Source organism: Buteo buteo, chromosome 26, assembly GCF_964188355.1.
Source record: "Buteo buteo chromosome 26, bButBut1.hap1.1, whole genome shotgun sequence".
Taxonomy (NCBI): Eukaryota; Metazoa; Chordata; class Aves; order Accipitriformes; family Accipitridae; genus Buteo; species Buteo buteo.
The window spans coordinates 4,765,928-4,788,378 of record NC_134196.1 but is presented as its reverse complement, the minus strand read 5'-3'; the positions used below and the strand labels follow the sequence as shown (position 1 = coordinate 4,788,378).

Sequence of the window (22,451 nt, the reverse complement as noted above, 5' to 3'; positions counted from 1 at the left end):
TTAAAGGTTGCTTTGTGTAAGAAAGGTTAAGCCTGACTAAACACATCAGGGTCAAAAGCCGACATTTTTGAATGAAGCCTTCAGATGAAAACAGTGGAGAGGAACATTCAGGATTTTTTATTGCTTTCTCTGTTACCACACCTTCGCAGTAATCACTTTTTCCAGTAAGTTAGTTGAAGCCTGCAACATAACAGCACTCAAAATATCGTTCAGATATTTAAGAAATTGCTCTGCTCTATTACCAAGATCTACCTTTGAAATCCAACCAGACATAAGAGTAAAATTTAATCACTGTTTACTTCTCACACAGAATTACCTTTAGTAATTATCTCAAGTATTTCTTGAACTCACAGCTACACAAAATAGCTTCCACTCCTATTTAGCACAGTTCCTCACAGCTTGGCCAAGCCTCCAATGTTTTTCTGCCACAAATTACTATCTTTTTCTACAGAGTCAAAAAAGATGCGCATTATCAAACAAGCTCTTCTAGTCGATTTATATAGTGTAATATCAGAAATAGACAGGCTCAAATAGTCAGTAACCTGGCTACACAAACATACCAACATAAACATAATAAATAAATGACCTGTTCAGTGAAACTTGAGTGCCAAGTCTAGCCAAGCAGACTTCTGTTAGATTAGGAAAGCAGATTGCTTAAATGGCAGTCTATCCTTCCATTTTTGATGCATCTGTTAATAATACAATGCAACTACCATTTTATTATTAACCTGGCTTCTAAGAGACAGGCTCTGCCAGAAAGAACTGCGTGGTTCTGAGGTAATCCCACTACCAACTCTTTCCCTCGCCCCATTGCTGGAAAGCACACTCCACAGTAGATTGAGATAAACAGAACATGTGCCCATCTCCTGGCAATCCAGTTCACAGACCCACTTCCTCTGTACCTTAAACTAGGACTCTGGAGCAGTTGGTTTTTGGTACAGGCTTGCTGCTGCTGCTGCTGCTATGGGACTGATAACATCTTAACCACAGGTAAACTTCCAAAACAATTCCGGTATTTTCTCAGCTTTGAGTCACTGAAGTCCTATTTTCCCAAAAAGCCCAAGTCCTCAAAACCTAGACATATTTTACCCTATTCCATTCAGGGAACTGAACAAGGACCAGTGAAGACCCTACTCATACTACCACAATCTTCATGGAGCCACACTTATAATTTTAAATGTTTGCAGGTAAAGCGGGATTTCACTATAATCACTGAAAGGCACAACTTTTATCACTGAACAAGCCTAGTAACTCATAGTCTCTCCAAACTATATCCACTTACACCAAAAATAGTCTACTACCAGAATTAACTCAAAACTTGAATAACAAGAGTCTTATGGCAATGAATTCATAACTAAGGAGGAGAAGATACTAAGGACTCAACTGTGAAATGCATTCTTGACGGGAAGATTATTTATGAACATAAACTAAACAATAGGATATCCCACTAACAAAGCCATACAGGCTAAGGAGCTTAAACCCAAGTTTAAGATTACATAATCTCACAGAGAATCTGAAACACACAACAATTATCTTAATTCATACTTACTTATTTCATGAAGTCTGGCCAAATCCTTGGGGGTTTAGGTTGTCTCTATGACAAAGATAAAAGAATTTTGCATCAGTTAAAAAAAAAAAAAAAGGAAAAAGAAAAAAAAAAACTTCTTCAGGTATTTTTACCCAAGTTGAGTATCGTCAATCTGGCTTTACTGTAGAAACCCAATAAAATATGCTAAACCGCTCTGTAAAATACTACTTTTTCTATTTTGCTAAAAGAAGTTCAATTTTAAGCAAATCCAAACCAATCACAATTCACTGAACCCATAAAAGCACACAAAAGCATACAATACTCTTAATATATAAAAATAAACATGCTCAGATGTCTACATTCAAACAAACATAGCTGTATTTAATTGATATCCTCCTTTTCATCCACTGGTGACTATTATTTATCCCCATTTGTAAGCATTTAATGCAAAACCCTATCTTTACCAGGAGGGTCACTCTTACCAGGCATCAAAGCAATGCTAACTATACTTTTTCATAAAAGGCAAGATTATAAAGCCAGATTGGCAGGCAGTAATAGTGTAATTGCATACAGTTCAAACAAGTTGCTCAACGATAACAACCAAAAGAAAAGATATTTGTTGGCAGCTGTAGTGGTGCTCTAGATTCACCTGAACACAAGGGAGCCCTGTGGATGCAGAATGCAACCCTTATCATAGTGAGCATGTATGTGTATTCTCTTCAAAGTGCATTTTACAAGAGACTGAGGTGAAGATCTGGCTCTAAGGGAAAAAGACGATGTGGGAATTACTATATATATGCTGCTTTATGCAGAAGCACGATTTAGAAATAAATAAGTGTTCCATTTTTTAAAGTTCTCTCTGTTCAGTGTTTACCAGAAGAGAGTGTGTGTATGATTTGGCAAGTTTTTTGCATATTTTTTGGCACTTAAAAGTATTTTAAGACTAATACTGGCATTTTCATAACTGCTAAATCATTGGAAAGGTGACATTTTAAGTTTGCAGGGAAGTTAGCTTGGCACCGTTCTCATTTGCCTCCTTACAGCTAACCACAGAGTAGTATAAAATCTCAAAGACTCACTGCTCCCTCCTATTATATCTTGGGGGAGTAAATCATCTTAAGTAAGAACTAACCTGATGAATACTTACCCTTTCCATATACCAAACCTTCTTATATTCAAATATGTTTAAAATTTTTTTCTAGGCTTGGGAAAGATGCTAACCAGTCTGGTTGTCAGGTTAACCTTGCCAACCAGCCTCAACGCTACAGTTACTCTTAAATTCTGCTGAAATGATGACTGGGCCTAGAGCTGCAGGGGCTGTTCACTGGACTACAGTGCAGCTGAATGAGGATTTACTGTTCCAAAAGCCCACACAATGCAGCGCTAGAGGCATGCATTCTCAATACACTGTTCACTCCTCAACTTTTGGATTTTTGTGATGGTTTAAGTGTTGAATACCAAAGAAATGTTACAATCATGACAGAACAAATGATCATCTAGAATGATTATAACTAAAGAAACTGATTTCCCTAAGATAAAGTAATTAATTTGATGTCCTATTTGCAGAGGTGAGAAAAAAAAATCTAAGTATCTATTTCTCTTCAGAGCAAATGGTAGAGAACTGAAAGTACCTCCAAAGCAAATATTTCATTTTTATTAACCGTAATAAACTATGAGTGAAAAAAAAAGTTATATAAAACTTGCCAGACCATAGTTATTGAACACTGCAGTTTCTAATCTTGGCAATAAATGTAGGTCAAGGGAACTGGAAAATCTAATTACTCTGTAAATTTTTAAACCTGTTTCTTTCTTCCCAAGGAAAAGAAAATTGTTCTCTTGCATTTAAGCAGACTTCACCTCACTGAAAGTGTAACTACAGCTAGGTAGAAAGTTATTTTTGTCTGAATGTAAAGGTTTTTGAACTTCCTTTAAAGTATCTTTGCATCCTGCATTGTACACTCAGCTCTGGTTCACGCTTGTACTCCAGGTATCATCAGTTACTTCACAATTGCTGTAGCTATAGTACAAAATCCAGAGACATTCTTCACAAAAACAAACAAAAAACCCCACCTCTCAATAAAAACAGACCTTTGTCACCACACTGTAGCAGTTCCTTTCAGTAATATAGCCCATGCAATCATAATTTGATACCCAGTATTCATACACTGCATTAAAATATGAAGCAATGCATCATTACAGAACTACTGCGAATGTATGCGATCGCATTGTAAATGTTAATTATTTACTGATGATCTGTTTCACATACAGTTGCTGCTGACTTGTGTATAGAAAGCTCACATAACTTAGACTTACAAAAAATTGAATACTTACCAAAAAATACAAAAACCTTTAAGATTCAAGCCTACTGATCATTCTAAAAACCAAGAGCCATTTAAGAATCACATCTCCAAACAAACAAACAAAAAAATGATTTCAAGCATTTAATTCCTAGCACAATGAATCTCATCTTTTTTCAAAAAAAAAAAACCCAAAACAAAAAGCACCTCTCATATCAAAATCCCTCAATGTCCAAAAACCAAGATGTCCTACCACTTCACTTTTTAGGATTCATCTGTCATTATTTTTTAGTATTTTTCCATATTCACAAAGTTGGGTTTCTTCCGATTTGTAAAATAAAAGCCAAAATAATATAGGCAAAAGCTGGGCCTTTCACAAAAACAAAGGGAACCCCAGTAAATTTACAAATCATTGGAGTTGTTACCATGTTTGAGGATACGTGACTAGAAAACATAACTATAGCCAGCCTACTAACTGGCCTGTCTCACTAAGCTCTTTCTTCCGGCTCATACCTCTGTGATACGTGACAAAGAAACCATCGAGTTTCACAATGGAGATAGGATTTGTGTGTTGTGTTCTGATTTGGCAGTCAAATGTTTTGTTTGGTTTTTGGGGGTGGGAGGGGTGAGTTGTACGAAAGTGGAAAACCTGGCCTAAGCTCATCTGATCTTTGGACACTGCTCTCGTTAAGTATAAATCCTACTTTTGAACTTCCTCCAATTGCACGAGAGGTGAAGCCTCCCCCCCCCCAAAAAAAAAAAAAAAAAAAAAAAAAAAAATCCGAAACAGCCATATCAGACTTAAAATGTGTTGTCTTAAAAGGTAAGCTGTGAAACAGTAGCTCAAGGAACAACCCAAAGCAAAATGAGCTCTATCATAATGGTCTATTAGAAAAAGCAGATCAATGGTAAGATTTTTTCGCTATATGCATTACATGAATGCACACCTATGCTGTTTGTAAAGATGTTTTTTTAAAACTACATGGGAATACAGCAAAGGTGGCAAGGTCAAACACATAAAATGTAAGAAATGTTGGTGCAATGACTAATTGTGCAATATTAATTTGTAGTCCTTGAGTTTCATTACACCATGCCATGCTCCCATTTCTGTATCATGGACAACTTTATGAATACAGGCATCAAAAACATGTTTTTGCTCCTCAGCATTCTCAAAGGTTTCAGATCTCAACCCTTTAAACTCTGAACTAAAAACTTCGGATACTAATTGGGTATCGGTCTTTCCTGCACAAAAAAGAATTTATTCTGACTGAGGATCCATTAAATAACTACTAAAATTGTATGTAGCCTGAGGCCTAACAGATGACAGGTAGTAATAAATGAGACCTGGATCCACACTGAATGAAGAGAAACGAAGAAATATGATCTGCCAGTTCATTTGCTAAGTGGCAAAAGTGGCAGGGGCCTTCTTAAGAAAAACATGTTTACACAAGTAATCAATGTGCAAAAGCAAATTAAATTTGGAGTTTCTTAATCTTTAAGTGTTTGACTTTACAGCTTATTATAACTTTAACAAAATAATATAATTTAATACAATTGCGCTTTCCTTCCTTCCATGGTTTTCAAGTGTGATAATTGCACTGACCCATTGCACTTAGTTCACCTTCTGAAAAACAGAAGGTCCAAATTTCACTAAGAAACAGAGTAACCAGTGAAGACTACCCAATCTCCTTTCAATGCATGGCACAAAAAGCATATAAAAAGTCTGACTTGTTACCGATCAACAAAATTGTTAAACCCCCAACCTTAGGATGAAAAAACCCCAGGCGTTCAGGAACAACAAGAAACAAGTAGGGTAGAGGTTTAAAGCACATTGGTCCACTCTAAACGCACAAAGGAGCCTACTGAAGATTAATAGGATTCAGATGAAGGAAAAAGTTCATGGAAGAGTTTGGATGGGTGATTTCTACTAGTACAAGTACTAAGCACACTACCTTCCGTCTGCCAACAGGACTAAGCAGTCTTTAATGCACAGGCAGCAAGTGCTTTGACGGCTACTCACGATCGACGGCAATCCAGGGCCACTGAAAAGAGTAGCATTTCCTTGTTTTGCTTTTGGGTTGGGTTTTGTGGAATTTTTTAAAATTTTTTTTCTTTACGACAACAAAAACACCAGGGCTTTTGCCCTACCAGACGATAATAAAGGTATGTGGGTAGCAGACCTTTTCCCAGCCCACTGGCAGCATTGGGAAGGCCTTCTGTCCATCTTCATCTCCCAGATAGTGTTATCATTTAAACAAAAAGAAAAAAAAAGCACGGCCTGCCTGCTTTCCCCAGGTTCTTCTGACAACAAGTTGCTTCAAAAACGGTTTACCTCACGCTGGCAAAGCTACGCTCCTTGAGCCACGTGCATCCTCCACCTACCGAGCCCCGCAGCAGGGAAAAGCCGCCCTGCCTCGCACACCCACGCCGGGCTCCCTGCCACGGAGGCTGCCAGCAGAGAGCCCGCATCCCTTTCCGCGCTGGACCAAGGCCCAACGCCACTGGAGCGGCGCCGGCGGTCGCCCTTGAGGGACCGCCCGCTCCCGCGGCCGGGCCCGCTCCCGCTTCTTACGGGGACACCGGGCTCGCACGAACCCGTGAGGCAACCGTGTCGCACCACGCCCGCCTCCGGCTTCGGCGGGGGCGCCGGACCGGTTCCTGTCAGCTCGGCGGGGGCGCCGGACCGGTTCCTGTCAGCCCGGCGGGCGGGTTCCTGTCAGCCCGCGGGGCTGTGAGGGCGGAACCCGCCTCAGCCCAGAGCCTTACTCCGCCACCTCGCTCCCCTCAGGAGCCGGCGACATTCCCCTCAGGAGCCGGCAACATTCCCCTCAGGAGCCGGCAACATTCCCCTCAGCGAGACCCCACCGGTGACTAAGCACACCCGCCGCTTGCGCCCTGACCGGCCCTTTACCTCCCCGCCCGCCCTCCCGCCGCGACCCGCCTCTCTCCCCGCCCCGGCGCCTGCGCGGTGCGGAGCGGCGGGCGCAGGAATGTGCGTTCCAGTTAAATAGTGGGCGCAGGGGCGGCCGCCGCGGCGGCGGTTTGAGGGACGAACCGAGCCGAGGAGCCAGAGCGGGGCGGCGAGGGGAGCCTCCATGGCGCGGCCCGGCCGCTGGGGCGGTGGCAGCGGCGCGGCGCTGCTGTGACAGGAGCTTGGCAGCCGGAGACCGGCCTTCCCTCCCGAGCGGGGAGCGGAGCCGTGGCGGCGGCGGTAGCGGCGGCGGCCGGGGGTAGCCGGCGTGTCACCGCCTCTATGATGAAATTTAAGCCGAACCAGACGCGGACGTACGACCGGGAAGGCTACAAGAAGCGGGCGGCGTGCCTCTGCTTCCGTAGCGAGCGGGAGGACGAGGTGAGCCCGCCGAGCTGTGCGTGTGGGGTCGGGGAAGGGAGCGCCGGGCCGGGCTCCGGTTCCCCCGTCACCCACCGGTACCGCGTCCCTTTGTCTGGCCGGTGGGGGGGCGAGGAGACACCCACCCCCCCCTACACACACACAGAGTCGTACCGGGGGAGGGAGGGAGGGGACGCGGAGCCGTGGGGCTGCGCAGACACCCACGCACATACACCCCACGCTCGCTGAACCGGCGGCGGCGGGCTTTCCCCCCACGCCCCTCGCCGGACCGGACCGTGAGAGGAACGGGCGCGGCGGGCCGCGCCTCTCGCCCACCATCTTGGGGCGGCGGGCCCACGTGCAGCGGCGCCCGCCTTTGTCAGCGGCCCCGCGCGGCGGGCGGTGCCCCGGGTGGGTGTGGGTGGGTGGGGTGTGTGGGGGGGGTCGTGTCCCGTGGGGGGGGGGGTGCTGGTGAGGAACGGGACACCGGCTGGAACTCCGGGGTTATCCTTTGTGTGACCGTAACGAGCAGGAAAATCGCGTGTAATGGCGCAGCCAGGGCAGGGCTGGTGTTGCCCTTAAGGCGAACCCCCCTGCCGTACTTGGGTGGGATTAAAAAAGGAAAAAAAAAAAAAAAATCTTGTCTTTGAATAACCTGTTTTTCCTCGCCAGCGTATAAATGGTGCTTTAAAATATGTTGTCAAGGAGGTCGGGGGTTGGGGGGGGGGGGGGTGCTGCGGTTTTGGTTGTAGAGGATAAGGGCTCAGCCCGGGTTTTATGTTGCAGCAGAATCGGGAGGTGGCAACAAAGTTGTCCTATATTCCTAGCCAAGGTCAATTGCACTGGCCGTTGTCTGGAAACTTTGCTGATGGTTTCATTGCACAATGCATTTATAGACTGTCTCGGGCTAGAAGCATACCTTTAACTGATTTTTGTTTTCATTTTGTGTAATAGCTATAAAATAACTACAAAGGTTAGGGCTTGGGGCTTTTCCCCTCCTTTATCTATATGCTGGAAGAAGCAAGCGTCCTATCCAAGCTGCCAGTATGGCAAATGTCTTGCTTAAGCACCTACTAAGCAATATAATGCAGCAGGGAGAGACCTGTTCTCAAAATACGGACCCTTGGGTTTAGGCAAAAAAATTTTTTATGGCGGTCTGGTATATGCCATTCCCTGTGTGGTATAAGTACAGCCTTGGGACTACACTGATCGGCTTTTCCTAATACTATGAAGGAGAAAGGTGCCCAGCAGGAATCTTGCTAGTTCTTGCTGTTGGTCTAGCTTTTCTTTGGTTTCAGCAGCACCTCTGATAGTCCAGCATGCTTCCCCATTTATGTGTCTTCAGTATTTATTTTTGGGTGCTACTCCAGCTCAGACTTGTTTGGAGTTCAAATGCTTGAGCCACTGTTACAGCTTTCTTGCACCAGTTGTACTTGGAACTTCATGGTTGGGGTCACCTTTGTCGGTAATTTCCATTCATCCTTCATTTCCTGCTGCAACTTCTCATATTCTCTTTCAATCTTGCATCCAAGTGAGACCACTGGCTGCTTCAAAACATTGTTTGTGTGTAAGAACACCCTCTGAGGCCAAGGATGGCAGTAGCAGCTTTGCTGGGCTGTGCAAGAAGAGTGGATGCTGACACTTGTTGCACTGGAGCACTTTGTGGTATTGCAGGTGGAGCAACTCTATGGCTGGCATGAGGCTGGGCTTTGGCATGGTGCAAGCAGGCACACTTGAGGGTGAAATGCATGGGATAACACCAAGTCAGATTTGGGACATGGATTAAGCATGTGGAAATGGTTCAAATCACTTTCTGGTAAGTTATTTCCAGAAAAGCAAGGGCAACATCTTGAACTTGCTTAGCTGTTTCCCAAGTGCCAGCTCCATCTGATTCAATACAGAACCTATTCCTTAGAAGTTTGATGCTTGATAACTGTTTGTGATTAATTTGTATCACCAGCCATGTTCCCCAAATTGGCTGGATGAGTCTTTCTTCTGTTCTTTAACACTGTTGTCTTCATAAGTTTCTGCGTAGGTCTACTTCAGCCTCCGTGTAAATGTTTTCAGTGTTTCCTTCTGAGAGGAAATCTAGAGATTGTGCCATTGATTTTCAGCTGACCTACATCTCCAGGGATCTTTAAGTGCAGGGTAACTTCTGCTGTGAAGGAGCACAAAGGGTGTGCCTGGATGACTGTAGGGAGAAGAGGGGAACAGCAGACTCCTGTAGAAACTGGGGGGGCAAGGGGTGGAATAGTTTTCATAGTTATTTTAATCTACAGGGTTACTTACCCCATAAGCAAAGAGTTGGTCGACATGGGAGGAGAGACAATAGAACAGACAACTGAAAGCAATCTTTAGCAATACATTTCTTTTTAGGTGTCTTAAAGCAAGAAATCAAAATCACAACTTTTTCTTTACTGGAGACACTGTCTGCAAGACTTTCTCAATAGATCATGTTCTACTTTTCAGCTGGTTAGTTTCCATCTGGAAGAATGAGTATCTGCAGCAATCTTCTGATACAAATCTTAGAATTAACCTGTCTTCCTACTTCGGTTCTGACTTTCTGAAAGGTCAGTCTGTATCCAGTTGTGCCTGTGCCTTAGCCTTTTTCCTCCTTCCTTGCACTTAGCTTTAAGACATATCTGTAGACAGCAGTCATTCCTTTCTCAGCACTTTTTTGATGGACTTGAAGTCTTAAAACCTCATCTCTTAAAACCGGTTTTCTTTTTCTGATCATCGTGGTAGCTCTTTCATCTCCTTCAGTTTGACAGCCATGTTTTTTGAAGGTAGGCGACAGTTGTGTTTGCTTTAGATGGAATATCACTGTGTTGTGCAAAAGGTTACTAGTACTTCTGTAGCTATACAAGAAAAAAACATTGTGATAGGACCCGTCTTTATCATGATTGTAAAGCTATCATGTAGTCATCTTGTGATTAGTGGTGGTATCTAAGTCTCTAACTTGTTCCCACATCGTGAACTCTCAACTTGTACCAGAAATTCTTGGTGACCTGTGCATTAGATTGGCAATATGTTCTTCTTAACCAAATATGACTTTCTTCTGCAACTTCAGCATGAGACCTCTGTTAATACCATGACTTACGGACACTGCCTCTCAGTTTGGAGACTTAAAAATTTCAGTAATAGGTTTTTGTGCTCCTCACCAATGAAAATCGGGCCAGTCACTAAAACATTTAATTTATCTATTGTTAATCATCATCTAGCAAAATCTGCTTGTTATGGCTGCTTGGTCTGTTTCCAATGCATATTACACTTCTCATGCTACCTTTGTAGCCTTGTTGAAGCCCATGTTACATCTGAGTTTTATGGACAGTGAAGCAAAGCGTCAATTGAAAAAAGACTGTGGTAACAAAGGATCGTTTGGGTAAAACCATATTGTATTTCCTTTCACTTTCTGCTCACTTCTTTATTTCTTAATTCAAAACATTGGTGGACTCTAGAATACCGCTGAGGCAAAATTCCGGTGGTCCCTGCACACAGATTGAAATACAGCTGCTGAACTCCTACTCTCCAGCTACAGCACCCTGTCCAATTAGACTTGCCAACAGTCTTTGCTGCTAGGCTTAAAATTGTTGAGTCAGTTCTCTTGGGTGTTACGAGCTGGAAACTGGGCTTGCCCACAGCCTTGCAACCTGTCAAAAGCTTCTGCTTTGTCTTGAGAGCTGGCATTGCAGCCGAAAGCATGTACTTGTGAGATGACTGATGGTTGTCCAGACACACCATTGCAAAAATCCTCCCTTCCTGTTTCTTTCTTCATCTTCAAGTGATTCCACATATGCCAATTTAGAGCTTTATAGCCCATTTTAGTTTAGATTTTGTAGCCTTCATGCTGTGACACTATATGCTTTAAAAAAAAAAAAAAATATCCAAAATATCCAAATAGCCAAGTAATGTGGCCAGTAGCTTTGGAATTTTTTTTGAGTTTTTTAGAAGAAGATCTCTTAGACTGCTGTCATTAAAGTGCTGCTGGTTTTGGTCTCTCGGTGCTGTCATTTGGGCTGAAGAGAGAGTAAGATGGCTGGATATGAGCTTAAGTGCTGGCTCTTTCTGTTGTTCTTAATGGAAGTGAAGCAGTAATTGCAGGGACTGTCTGCCCTTTGAATGAAAAAAAAAAAAAAATTGCTGGAAATGAAGCAGGAGGAATCCCGTGAAAAAAATGAAACGAGGCTATGTGGGCATGAAATGTGTGGGGGCTGCAGGCTTTTTGCTTTGAACAAGCCAGAAGCTGTTAGGTGTGTGCAAAAAGCTGATGGCATTCAGCAGACTGGGATGGGCTGGCGGATTTGTGTATGAGGAAATGCAAGTCTCTCCTTGAGCAACTAGGAGATGTGGACGGCAGCTTTAGGATAAGCCTGCAGGAGAACCTCTCCCAGTACTGTGAGGACCAACTGCTTCCACGGGTTGGAATTGCTTATGCAGTATTCTGCAAACACTGGTTTTACATAAAATGCTGCTGTCTTAGGGTCTAAGCGGAGGGTAGGCAAGGAAATTCCTACCTCTCAAAGCAGAGAATGAGGCAGGCCTTTAAAGCAGCAAGAACAAATAGTAATAAACATTTTTTTCTAGTCGCTTGGATAAGTAAAACAATTTTAAAAGCTAATTTAATTTTTCTTCCATCAACTACCTATTATACAAATAAATGAGCAGTTATTTTTAAATACCTTGAATCTAAAACGTGAGTGCATTCTAATTATTTTGGCATCTGTAAAACTGCTTTATGTAATTGGATATAGTATTGAAAGCCCTACTTTAGTGTTCAGCCAGCAGTTGCTAGTGGCAGATCTAAAAAATAGTTTCGTATGAAAAAAAAGTCTTAAAGCTTTTGAGTTTTTAATTTTGCCATTTTTGTTGTTCAGCCTTGTATAAGAGAGAAAAATAGATGGGAAGGGTTTTCTATTACTATTGATACAGTAGTGAGGATAACTGTATTGTCGCACACTTATGGGAAAAGTACTTTTTTGTTGGGGTTTTTTTTCCTGTAGTAGGGCATACACATGCATGACAATTATTGCCTCTGAACTTTGAGTTAAAAATGATAGGCTTCTAGTATTGTGTCTCCTTTTTGGTCTGATTTAGAGAAATTTATTTCTTGGGCTGTAGCATGTCAAGATTTAAGAAACCCTTGTTTAATCTACCTTGTTCTGGTGGTCACTGTTCCATTATTTTAAATAATAGTAGTGTTCTGCAATTTTGTACAGCTGTTGCTTCATACCAGCAATTGTTTTATTAAAGGATAATAAAGGAAAAGTAAAATGTTATTTTTATTTGCATTGGTCTAAATAATCTGAAAACCAGAAAGACCTATTGTAATACAACTTGATGTGTAAAACCAGGGCCCAGAAGCATCACCTGGCTACCTTGGCAAAATGGGATGTTCTAGGAATTATTGTAAATAAACTTGCACAGTGATGAAAGATCTTCCATACTTGACTCAGAATTTGTCATCTGGTTTCTTTGTCCTTCAGTGTAAGCTCTCAGGTGTAAATGCACAGATAGTGTGTGCTTTAAAAATGTAAATTGGCATATGACCATGGCACCGTAATTAAGGCTGGCGTGCTCTCCAAAGCAATGTATGGACTGAAAGATTACCTAGCTTGGTCTGTGATTGCCTAATAGTATATAAGCATGTTTTAAAATACCAGAGAATACACATTTCAATATACATTTCAGGTGTGGTGTGGTTTTTACTTGTTCTGTCTGATGGCCCTGCCCTGCTAACATACAGGAGGAATAACTGACATCGGATGATTGCTGCCTTAGTTTTTCCTCAGCATTTTCTTGATACGTGGACATCAGTGTGGTATAGGAAGGGGTATAGCTCAAAAAATCAAGACCTGTAAACAGCTTCCAAAATGGCTCTTTATGATGTGTCTACAGAGACAGCATCTGTTTATGGTGTATCCCTGCAGGCTTGTATGGGGTTCTGCAGTGGTTTAAGCTTGTGTTAGTGTTAAGAAATATAATTGAACGTTAGGTTGCTGTGGTAGGATTTGTATCAGGTAACCAACTTATAAAACACAAGCACCTTGTTATCCTTACTTTCACAGAAAAAACGCTTTCTGCAGGCACTGCATACGCACCTTGCTTTCATGTTGGGATGTTTTTTGACAAACTGGAACTGTTTGCCAACAGCGGACGCCTGCAAGTTCAGCAAAGCTGTAGGAATTCAGCTGTCCACCATGGCAGGATGCTTCAGTCTTCACTCATGCCTCTTCAGATACTGAAATCACTCAACCATGGGCTTGTTTTTCATTGCAAAACTCCAATTACTTTTTTTGCAGTACCTAGGGTATTACTTGTCTGTGCCATACAAATATGTTTAATGGGGTGGATAGTTGCTAAAAATGGGTTGAGGGAAGAAGGAAACATGGCTGTACCCGTCTAACATCAGACTAAGGTGTCCTGCAACAAAAAACATGTTTTGTGTTTTGCCCTGTTTAGAAGGTGCTGTCTTTTTGAACTGGTAGTATTTGTAAGTGTTTAAATACTTGAGGAAATATCCTTTATAGCTTACTAGCAGCATTGTAAGTTTATTTTGAGGATTTACGCTGATGGCTAAGTTTCTGTTTGAATTGCCCTGGTTAACTCAGTGGTCCTCAAAACTTCCAAGTTACCAGTTTCTGTGAAATAGCAGAGTGGCAGACTTCTTCAGAAATATATACAAATCCTAGCTAGAGATATATAGACATATATACACACACACTTATATAGGCATATGTATCTCTAGCTAGGATTTGCAGCCATGTTTTCTCAAACATCTTTTGTAGATAGGTGAGTTCACGGACCACAGGTTGATGTGTATTTTTTCCAGTCTTGTTTGTAGAGCACTTAACAAGCTTATTTTAATTAGGTGGCTTTTTGACTTAGTGCTTAAGCGCTTCAGTGGAACCAGTCCTATAAACGTAAATATTTTAAAACAGATTTCGCCTTCGAAGATGTGTGTTTTCTTTCCAAGTATCTCAAAGACTAAAAAGGCTAAAAGGTAACTGGTACTTGTCAATAAATAACCTTGTCCTGTCTTTACCTACAGCTGAATGGTTCTCAAAGACTTAGAGCTCTTGTTTCTGACAAGCGCTTGGAAGCTGATCCCTTAGTCAAACAGGTTGTGTTGCTGAGTAACTGGTAGAGCCCAGTTCTGCTCAAGATTAGGCTGTGGTTTCAAGTTATAAAGAAATAGGCAGCAATAGGAGTTTGACCTCTTCCCCTACTACCTTATGTGTTTTCTCCCTTGGTCTGTATTGGCAAGCATAAGGGAAGAAGGATGTATTGTAAAGTGGATTGGGAAACTCACCCAGTGTCAGAAGTAAAACTCCTTTTATAGACACTTGGGGGTTTCTTGTTTGTTTGCAGGTTTTTTGCAGCCAGGAATCTCCTTTTGCCATATGGCTGGGTGGAAGATCTGCACCCTTCATCGCACTGTGAGACCTGTCACATCTGACTCTCCGAAGCATACTAAAGCTTAGGAGGAGATCTAATGTTACAGGTGACTTGAGTGCTTGTTGATGTGAGGAAATGTGTTCTGACTGATGTGCCATAGTAGTGTAGTGCTGTCTGTTCCTGATATGAACACTTTAGCCGAAGAACAAAACAAAGTACTTTAAATAGCCAGAGGAAGGTACTCAAATTCTGCATCACTATAACAACATGTTAGGCAAATATGTGAATTTCATGTGAAATGAAATTTATAGAATAATATTATTTTAATTGCAAGTTAAGGCAAAACTTCTTGTGAAAAAGGCTGATGGTTTTCTCCCTATTGCCGTATAGTCTTAAAATCAGAAGATCTCAAAGGAAAAATGATTTTCAGATCTGATTTTGAAGTATTATATATGCACGTATTTCTTTATCATTCATCTTCAGAATACCGGTAAAGTTGCACTGATTGATGTCTAAGCATCGTACTGCTGCTGCTTTGAAAAGTGATCTTTAAAATTGGCAGGCTATTTCAGAGTTTAATACATTGTATAGACAGAACCCAGTTTTCTGGGTTGCTTTCAAGATGCTGTGCTCAAGTTAATGAGCGTTAGGATTAATATACTGCTAGTTGTTTTGCCATTTCTCTGCTGCTTTGCCAATTCCTGTTCATTGAGACTAAATCTTCTTTTTAACCTCCGTCATAGCTGGGGACCGCCTTTCAGTCTATTGTCTGTAAAGTACTTTGCTAGAGGCTCTTGAATTGGCTTAGGCTGATCTGGAATTGGGCAGCTGCAGTCATGCCTTTCTGCCCCAGTTTGTGCAGTGCTGTCCCTTGTATGGCCGTGTACGGATCAGTGTTGAGCTTGTGCAGGCTGAAAACTAAGCTTTAATGGCACAAGCTAGTTTTCAGCCAGCTCAGCTTCCTGTTGTGCCAATGTAAGGGAGAAAGTAAAGATGTTGCAGCCTCGACTGTAATTAGCTTTTAAAATGCTGTGGAGTCGTAAAAAACCTTGGGATCAGACTTGACAATAACTTTGTGCACATTGCATCTCCAGGCTAAAAAAAAGTCACTTTGAAAATTATTGCGGTAAAGAATGAGGACTATAAGCAGTCACTCTACTGAAAATATTTTCAGAAAGGCAAAAGTATGTTCCTTACTAAATGCTACCTTTGTGGCATTGTTGTGGCAAGTTGTAAAGCTCTTGCATTTTTCAACTTTCTGGAGTCCAAAAAGAGACAATGGCATTCTAGGACAAGGTAACCTATAGGGGAACTGAGAAACTGTTTCAGAACTACTGAAATGAGGCAGTGATTCTTAAAATAGCAAAAAGTGCTAGATAAAGGAAATCTCCAACTACAGTAGCAGGTTGACATGTGCTCTCTAATTTGAGATGTGTGCTTTTGCCTAAAAATTCATACAGTGAATCCTTGGTAAAGTTTCTGTTGTATCATTCCAAGTAGTTTCCCAGCACTTTTAAGGAAGCTCCTGAGCTGAAAACAATTGGAGATTGGAAGTGTTAGGGAGTAAAAAAATATTTCCTGCTCATGTTCTTCCCTGAGCATCTGCTTATGGCCATTTTTAAGCAAGTCATAGGGCTTGACTGACCCTTTTGGTTGTATTTGGATTAAACCATCTTTATGACTCTTTCATGTGCTCATGACTTTGACAGACCAACTGTGTAGGCTGAAGTTTCCATATTGAGTGTGCTAGGTTACATTATACTAACCCCCATCAAAGTGGGTCCTGTTTTTCTCTCAGAATATGGTTGGATTTTTTTCCATTTAATTTTTCTGATGCCTGTGAGAACATGCAGTACATCTGTTCTCTCTAACAGCATTTTGCCACATTGTTTTGCTGCCTGTACGATCTTTCCTATACTCTGACCAGTTTAAAGCTTCTGAAATGGTTTGCATGTACTCAACTTTGTAGAGCTTGGGAGCTAAATCCTTTGTCTTCCATGCACCTTTCCTTCTCTGTGCTGTGTTCAGTTGTACACCTGAGTAATGCGGTGTTCTTTGCAACTGAGCCACATGTGCTCAGTGGTCTTCTGGGAGTGAGGGGTTGATTCCCTTCCTCTTGAAAGTTGCTCCTTTTAACTGCTGGTTTTACTATAAAAGAAGGCAAACTTGGCTATCTCCATCAGGTAATTCAAACAGCAAGTTGGACATAGCTAGTGGATTAGTGGGGGTGATGAGAGAGGAGAAAATGGGGTGTGCAGTGGGGAAGAGAGGAATAGATCCGATTGGGCTGGGAGGAAAGAGCTTACAAAGATGTATAATGACAAATAAATAATTTCTATGGAACTGGAGTTGTACCTTTTCAACTGTAACTTCATTTTTCCTTGCAAGTAATACATCTGCTATGGAAAAATTCCCATCTTGCAGTTGGTTTGTAGTGGCTTCTGCTGCTATTGCTTCACTACTTCAAGTTGTGGATGACTCTGCTCTGAAGTCAAAAGAATCCAGCTGTGGGCGTTTGTTCTGTCTAGCAAGTTTCAACCTTAACCTTGCCTTTTTTTTTTTTAAAATGTAAGCTGATTTTTAATACAATTATTTTTGTAAGGTATAATGCCCTACAGTTAAGGAAGATAGAAAGCAATGATATTTTGTATAACCTTAAGTCATTTTCTACTTCTTTGAGCACTTGATATGAAAAAAAAATACAAAGAGGAATAGCTTTTGGTTGTAATTTGTATTACTCTGAGCTGCTGCCATTTTAGTCTTCTGGAATATATGGCTGCTAACTGTTTCACAAGTTTCTTTTGACTTGAGAACACTAAACAGGCCAAAACTTTGGCATCTGTCTCCAGAAATTTTCAGTTGTTTGTCTTTAGGCTTAGCATTTATAGTGACCAAGTCCCATGATGCCACATGCTCTGTAATTACCTTTGGGTTTTTGGTTAACCATACCTTGGTTAAGCATATCGATAGGTGCTTATTACAAGTAGGCTGGCTAGCAGTTTCTCTTCCTCACTGCACTCAAAGGTCATTGCTATTCCTGGAGTTGAAAACAAGGTAAAAACTTGGCTAGTAAGACTTAGTGGAAAAATTTTTCTCCTCTTAGCTGAATTTTGCAGCTTTACTTCCTCACTTGGCAGTATTATGGAAAATAATAGCTTTACCTTAGTCTTTGGAGTAAGATAAACTTAACAGTATAACTAGGCAAGCATATTTGATGCCATAACTCTGTACTTTGGAAATCTTTTGATCAAGTTATTAACAGTCAGGCTTTTTCAGATGACATGGGAAAGGCAGTGATCACTAGTAATACAACACAAGAAATCACATTCCTTTCTCTGCATTCAGAGACAGGGGATACAGATTTCTCTGCATAGGAAGTACTACCATTGTTTTCTTCTGAGCCTAATGAGGTTATGATGTAAAATTTAGTGTGCAGAGACTAGAAAAAATGTAGGTATGTGAGATTCTGCAGTCTTGTTTTTCAGTAGACTACTGTAAACTGCGTGAACATGAACCTCCTCAGAAAAGACTGGATGTCTGGGTGACCTAGATCTCTATTCTACTCGTTTGCTTATCTTATATTAAGGGAAGATTAATTGCTGGCTTTTTGCTGCTGATTTTGCACTTCCTTTGGCATGTGAGTGCATTGTCAACCAACCACAGTTTTTTGGCGTCTTCATTATTAAGTGATCTTTATATTTACAGCCTAGTGATTCAGGTACCGTGGGATGTGTCTTCTGGCCATTTACAGTTGGAAACACCTGAAAACTACATCCACTACATAGAATAAAAAACAACACACCAAAAACATGCAAGTGAGTGCAAGGTTGCTTGCTGCTGTAACTGAAAGAAGCTGTGTGGAGTGCTTTTCAACCTTACCACACAACCTCGTAATTGCTAGCTATCAGCTTTTGTAGAAATTAATTACCCCTGAGTACATTTTTGCTAGCATACCCCAGGATAGATGTCTCATGCCCTAATGGCTTCAAATGTTAATGTTACGGGGTGGGAAAAAATTTGTGCATCTGAAGATATTGGGGATATAACTTAGTGTGGTCCCTTGGCTTCAGAGTGTAAAAGCAGTGGGATCACTGGAGAATAAAGCATAGAGGGAAAGATGCTTGAGAAAATGCTTCAGTTCCAGGGTTAGTAGAGACTTGGGATAGTTACCAGAATGAACTCCCAGGCTGTAACGCTTGGGAGTTTAGTGTATGTATAGCCGTAAAACCTATCTACCAGAGTTGATGTATTTTAATGTTGAGTACTTGCTAGGTGTATTTGTTTCTGCTTTTTTAAAGGGTAATTTAAAGCCAATAGGTATACAAACCCAGCTCAGTAGACTATTGATCAGGTTAGCGGTAGTCAACTACTATATATAAAGGCATAAAAAATTCCTGGCTTTATGCTATACTGCCAGAACCAGCAACCTGATTTATCCCTTAGTAGTAATTAAGAATTTTATGTTTAGCCTTAACTAAACAGTGAATGCTGATTAAAACCATTCTACCAAGCTGGGAATGATTTAATGTGATATAATCATCCTTTTGTTCATCATTGTTGCTAGCTTCCACATGACTGCAGTGAGTGCTAGTTTCATCAGCAGAAAATAATGTGTAATGCTTATGTCTGGGATCCCACAAGTGAATTCATAACTTGATTTTTACAACTGCTCTTTAAGCATTGCGGACATGGTGGTTCTTTGTAGTGATAGAGGTGCTCCACTTACGTGTTGAAAAACTTTTTCTAAAACTACATTTAGTAGAGCTGTGTACCCTCTGGGAATCTTTTGTTAATGTCAAAGATTCCTAGGAAACTAAAACGTTTGGTTGTGAAGATCAAGTTAAGACAAATTTGTGTCTAACTTTGTTGCCTTTGCTGACTATTTCTAGGTTTTTAGACAGCTTAATAAAATATTTGGGTTGACTCAAAATGTGAACATTTAGATCAGATGCTAAGAATGAGTCTGTTCTAAATGAGGTCTCTGCTGTGTTCCTTACTAAGCGTAGGAAAAATCTGGGGGAAATTAGTACAGTGGAGAATCCTTCAGAGTAGGACAAATCTTGACTGCAAATAAAATAAACATTACAACAAGAAAATATCTGTCAGATAAGGCTCTTCTACATGCACCTCAGTATGCATAGGCATTGTTGCATTCACAAAGGTATGCAGTCATCTTAATTACACTCCCAGTTCCTGTAGATGAACCTACACCATATTTCCATGAGTGCCAAAGGGACATAGTATAAGTGATAAGCATTTCCCTGTTGCCCTCATCAGGGAATTGTTTTCCTACTTAATCCAACAGGAGATGAGTTTAAAGACCATAAAGGTAGTTGGCAAGGACTGGACTGTCACTTCAGTCGTCTGGCACCAGTCAATACTTTAACCTTTAGACAGAGGTTCTTGTTGCTAGTCTTTTAATTGCTTTTAAAGATTTGAACACTGACCCTGTCCCTTTGCTCCCCACAGTTGTCTTTTGACTTCAGGGTAGGGCTTATGTAAGTATTGCCTAGAATATGAAGCTTGTTACTACACAGATGATTGAGTATGTCTTGGTAATCAGGACATGTCTCAAGCACAAGTTAAGCTGTTTATTTCCATGTGATCCTGAAGCAGGGTCTTATTTTCGTTGACTTCTACTGTAAATTACTCCAAATACAAGGCATCCTAGTTTGTTGGACAGGTGGCTAAAATATTCTCAGCTCTGAATATTATGAAGGACAGGTCCTATAGACAGTGGGTTTTAAATTGGTATATATCAATGATATGACCAGGTTACAGAGTCAAATTAAGTGAAATTAAAGTGTCTTGGGGAAAAAAGTTATTAAATTTAGAAATCATTTAAAATTCAATGTGTTGCAGTTTTTTCCTTCTACAGGAATGTTAGAAGAAACCAAATTCAACAAGGGCAAATGAAGTATTCTCCTTATAATTTAGTTATTCAGTATTGTAAGCATGCCATGCTAACATAACACTTCAGTAACTGAAAAGAAGCTTGTCTAAGACTAAAAATTAGAAATATTTTCAGAAGTGCAGTTTTTTAGCCAAAAGATGCCATTCCAGAAGTACTATTTTAACTTCCGTGTGATGAAAATGTCTTAATTCTCACACTTTACCGTCTATATGACACTAAGACTTACTCGATGTTGGAGAATATTGTTAACTAGATTTTTGTTGTACATCTTCATTTGTGTGCATATTGTATTGTGTATTTTTCACATTGTGCCTAAGCATCTGATGAAAATGTTTGTGTAAGGAGATTATAATGACATTGTCTTGACTTAGCTGCATCAAAAAGACTGGATGTTAATGTCACTTCTTTTTTACTTCTTACAACTCCTGGTTGCCTATTATGTTTAATTTCTAAAGTCTATAATCCATCTGGCTAGGTGAATAAGTGCCTTGCTGAAAAAGTAGATAGTACCAAGATTCCTGACTTGTGAGCTATATTTAACAGTCATTTGCAATTATTTATAGGTGCTGTTGGTAAGCAGTAGCCGATACCCCGATCAGTGGATTGTACCGGGTGGAGGAATGGAACCAGAAGAAGAGCCAGGGGGAGCAGCTGTCAGAGAGGTGTATGAAGAGGTAACAAAAACAAAACAAAAAAATCCAGCTTCTTTCTGCTGCTGCTGTCTTCAGATGGGAATCAAGAAAAAAAAGGAAACTCTACCTTCTTTATCCAGGATTTGACTTGAGACTTCCATGGTTGTGAAATTCAAAGAACTGCAGTTCCATGTGTTAGAATTGGGGTATAGTGCGGTGAGGTGAACTAATTAGCTTGCTTCCCAGCATGCTTTCATTTCATAGCTAAATTTCTGTCTGCCTTTATAAACACTTACTGGAAGCGGAACTGTGACTTTATGCCAAATGACATATTATAGTAGTGTAGCATTTCTCTGTGCAGAAAATGTTTGACTCGCAGTTCTTCTAGAACAGACTGAAGGTGAGCTAACCATTAATGTGTAGCTACATAAGAAGGAGAAATAAACAGACCTTTGAGGAGGTTCCAAACTAAACGGATTAGAAACTGATGTATCTGAGCAGTTGAGAATTCAACAGTAAAAAGCACTTGTTAAGTACATTTAAGGCTGTTTATCTATAAAGAAAACACCATAGGTATAGTATGCCTCTGCCCTTACCCCTAGGCAAAACAGAGCTTTAAGTCTTGATGAATTAATGCAGTTTCCCACTATAGTATGGTCCTTAAATTTCAAATTCAAAATTCTGGTTTTTAACTTGCTATTTATTTTTCTAGGCAAACTGTTAAAAATGTTAAATGCTACTTGAATATCTAACAGCCTGGACTGTAAGCCAATTAAAACTAAAGAAAAATCAGAGTCACTTGATTTAGCTAGAAATTATGCAATGCGTAAGTGACCACAGGTCAACTCTTAATTCTTTATATTATACTTCTTAAATTGAGGGTATAAGGTTTTGCAGAAAGTGGATGCATCCTGGCAATAGAGTGAACTACAGGATTTCTACTAGTCTTAAACAGTTCTCTCATCCCAGTTTGACTACTACTATTCACAAAACACACTAATATTGTTGCTAATTAGTATGTACAATGATTTTTTTATTAGCAGCGCTATCTAGTGGTTTATCTCGCTTACCCTTAAGACTGGTTCTGCTGGGTTGTAGAGGCTTGGGAACTTGATGTAGGTGCAACTTGCACCAAATGCTGCCTGCTATTTGGTGTCAAAATGAGATCATCTGTGAACTGCGATTCAGTGACCCTCCTCCCCTCTTACATGGGGAACAGACTAGTTCAGCATTCAGTGCTCTTAGCAGCCTTCATGCAGCAAGGTTGGAGCATAAATAAGCCTCACTGATACAAAGCTATTCCAGACTTTTTGTCTGTGTCCAGTTTTGCCTGAGGAGGGGGGCAATTTTGAGC

At 40.9% G+C, this 22,451-nt stretch overlaps 1 protein-coding gene across 6 annotated transcripts in view; it reads left to right on the top strand.

The window, feature by feature from the left end:
- The first annotated feature begins 6,808 nt into the window (after positions 1-6,808).
- The window catches only part of NUDT4 (nudix hydrolase 4), a 32,277-nt gene continuing 16,634 nt past the window's right edge, over positions 6,809-22,451 (top strand). For 3 of the 6 annotated variants that reach the window (XR_012654442.1, XR_012654441.1, XM_075057775.1), the window contains exons 1-2: positions 6,809-7,177; positions 21,029-21,139. Coding sequence is in view for 4 of the 6 variants with exons in the window: in XM_075057775.1 (XP_074913876.1) it covers positions 7,079-7,177; positions 21,029-21,139 (210 nt within the window). In the remaining 2 variants the exon portion in view is untranslated. The remainder of the gene's footprint in view (positions 7,178-21,028; positions 21,140-22,451) is intronic. The other 3 variants (XM_075057773.1, XM_075057776.1, XM_075057774.1) reach the window with 3 other exon arrangements.